We start from the raw sequence: 2,302 nt of genomic DNA on the forward strand, positions 1-2,302 counted from the left end.
CCAACCCTGGATCCAGCATCGGACCTGCCAACGGCGGGGTGTCGGTGTGGAGAGTGCCCCCAGGAGGCTCACGTGCGCCCCTATTTATTGGGTCCAGCCCAAGGTTTCTAGAGTCTTCTCTTACCCCAGCTCCAGGAGTGGTTGAGACATTACTCAGTCAAGGAGAGTGACACCGGGCCCCTCCCCGTGGCTGGCTTCTGGAGCTTTCCCTGGGGCATTGTCTGTGCTCACAGCACAGCCAGGTGGGCCTCGTCCCTTACAATGGTGTCACTTTTGATTGCTTTACTAATAATCCAGTGAGGACACAGAACTAAATAGGTACACTCAGATTGTCCAGTAACAAAATTAGTTTAAGATAATTGAGTTGAGGTTGTGCTGTTGACACTTGGAGTGTATCTGTGGACCTTGTATTGAGAAAATTTAAGGTGGAGAATTCGCTTTCTATCTAAGATCACAAGAAATCTTTTTTTCCCTGCCTGAGATCTGAGGATCTCCCTCCTCAGCAATAAAATTTTCCACTAAACAGGAGTTGGTGGAGAAATCATACATAATGGAAAGTATAAAATAATGTTGCTTTCTGTCCAAACAAGTGTGAATCCTTGACAACCTGTGTTTGTTTTTAAGAAGCTGTTAAAGCTACTCTTCCAAAATCCCTACACACTAGAGAAAGCTGAGGAAAAAGTAAAATATGGTATGGCCCTTTGAAACTAAACAGCTGAGTGTCTTCTGCTTTGTTTGCTGGTATGAATTTTTGTGGCCATCACTATTTTTTTAAAGGCTTGATTAAAAGCCTGTCATAGAAAGTTGCTGTTTAATCAGGCTGGCCTCTGTGTCTGAGATCTTCCCCCTGTTCAGCAGACTGCCTTGCACAGGAGAAGGAAAAATGGGACACGTGGAAATGTACATGTGGAAAGGCACACATTGCTGTCTATGTGATTTTCTTCTGTGTGATCTTTGGTTTCAGAGCACCTGGTCACGCTGCTGAAGGGCACACCTGGGTAGCTTTGGGTCAGTCAGGTGCCTGTACTGCTCAATGTGTTTTGTTTCCCTTGCAGTAGCAGTTGTTACAGCTCTATCGCATCTCCATCACAAAGCTAGGGGTACTGATTTAATTCAGCTGAATTAAACTGCTTAGGTGATAATCTAAAAATACAAAAAAAGGGACCTTCCTCATTTAGGATCTTTTGGAAAATCTAATAAAACTTTCCCGATAATCTTAAGGTGAGAAGAGCCATAATCACAAAAAGGAATCTTCCTAGAGAACATTTAAAGGATTTTGAATTCATTCTGCCTCATCTAATCATGGCTATTACTTCCAGAGTCTTCAGCAAGTGTTTAAATATTTCTGGTTTTCTATCACTACAGCATTGGGGAACAAACACAAAATTTTTGTAGTGGCTCTTAACTCAAAACCACAGCTGGCTTTTATATTGTGTGTGAATAAATTGTACAGAGGTGAAATACATTTACTTTTTTTGCTCAAGTTAAATCTTTATTCATGCCTTAAAACATGTTTGAATCATTTGCAAAGTTAATATACTGCATGAGTTTTGCAGAGGATGCCTTTCTGAAAATGCATTTTATCGTACCTGCGGTCCAGCAAGACTCAAGAAGGTGAATTCAGGATAATGACTACAGATTTCAGTAAAAACTTGGAAAAAGATGATGGGCTGACTGGGTGGGAAGCATTGCCAGCCTGCTTTATTGGGAAAAATAATTGACATCTACTGGAAATAAGTTTGATTATATTTCTTTCTGTTTTTTAAGAGATGAAATTGGATTAATACCCTGCCCTGAAGCCAGGTATAACCGGAGCCCTATTGTCCTGGTAGAAAACAAGCTTGGTGTGGAGAGCTGGTGTGTCAAGTTTCTCTTGCCATATGTCCACAATAAACTTCTCCTCTACAGACAAAGAAAGCAATGGCTGAACAAAGATGGTAAGTTACCCAGTTGGAGAATAGTATCTTACGTGATTCTTAATGCACATTTTTTTTAGTATCATAGAATCGTTTAGGTTGGAAAAGACCCTTAAGATCATCAAGTCCAACCATTAACCTAGCACTGCCAAGTCCACCACGAAACCATGTCCCTAAGCGCCACGTCTACATGTCTTGTAAAATACCTCCAGGGATGGTGACTCAGCCACTGCCCTGGGTGGCCTGTTCCAATGCTTGACAACCCTTTTGGTGAAGAAATTTTTCCTAATATCCAATCTAAACCTCCCCTGGCGCAACTTGAGGCCGTTTCCTCTCATCCTATCGCTTGTTACTTGGGAGAAGAGACCGACACCCACCTCGCTACA

The 2,302-nt window shown here is 42.0% G+C and overlaps 1 protein-coding gene across 1 annotated transcript in view; it reads left to right on the forward strand.

The window, feature by feature from the left end:
• Window positions 1-2,302, forward strand: part of PTAR1 (protein prenyltransferase alpha subunit repeat containing 1) — a 38,364-nt gene that overhangs the window by 5,431 nt on the left and 30,631 nt on the right. Inside the window, exon 3 of the mRNA XM_009328183.1 lies at window positions 1,768-1,937. Within this exon, the coding sequence (XP_009326458.1) occupies window positions 1,768-1,937 (170 nt within the window). The remainder of the gene's footprint in view (window positions 1-1,767; window positions 1,938-2,302) is intronic.

This window comes from Pygoscelis adeliae, unplaced genomic scaffold (genome assembly GCF_000699105.1).
Source record: "Pygoscelis adeliae isolate BGI_AS28 unplaced genomic scaffold, ASM69910v1 Scaffold45, whole genome shotgun sequence".
In the NCBI taxonomy this organism is placed as follows: Eukaryota; Metazoa; Chordata; class Aves; order Sphenisciformes; family Spheniscidae; genus Pygoscelis; species Pygoscelis adeliae.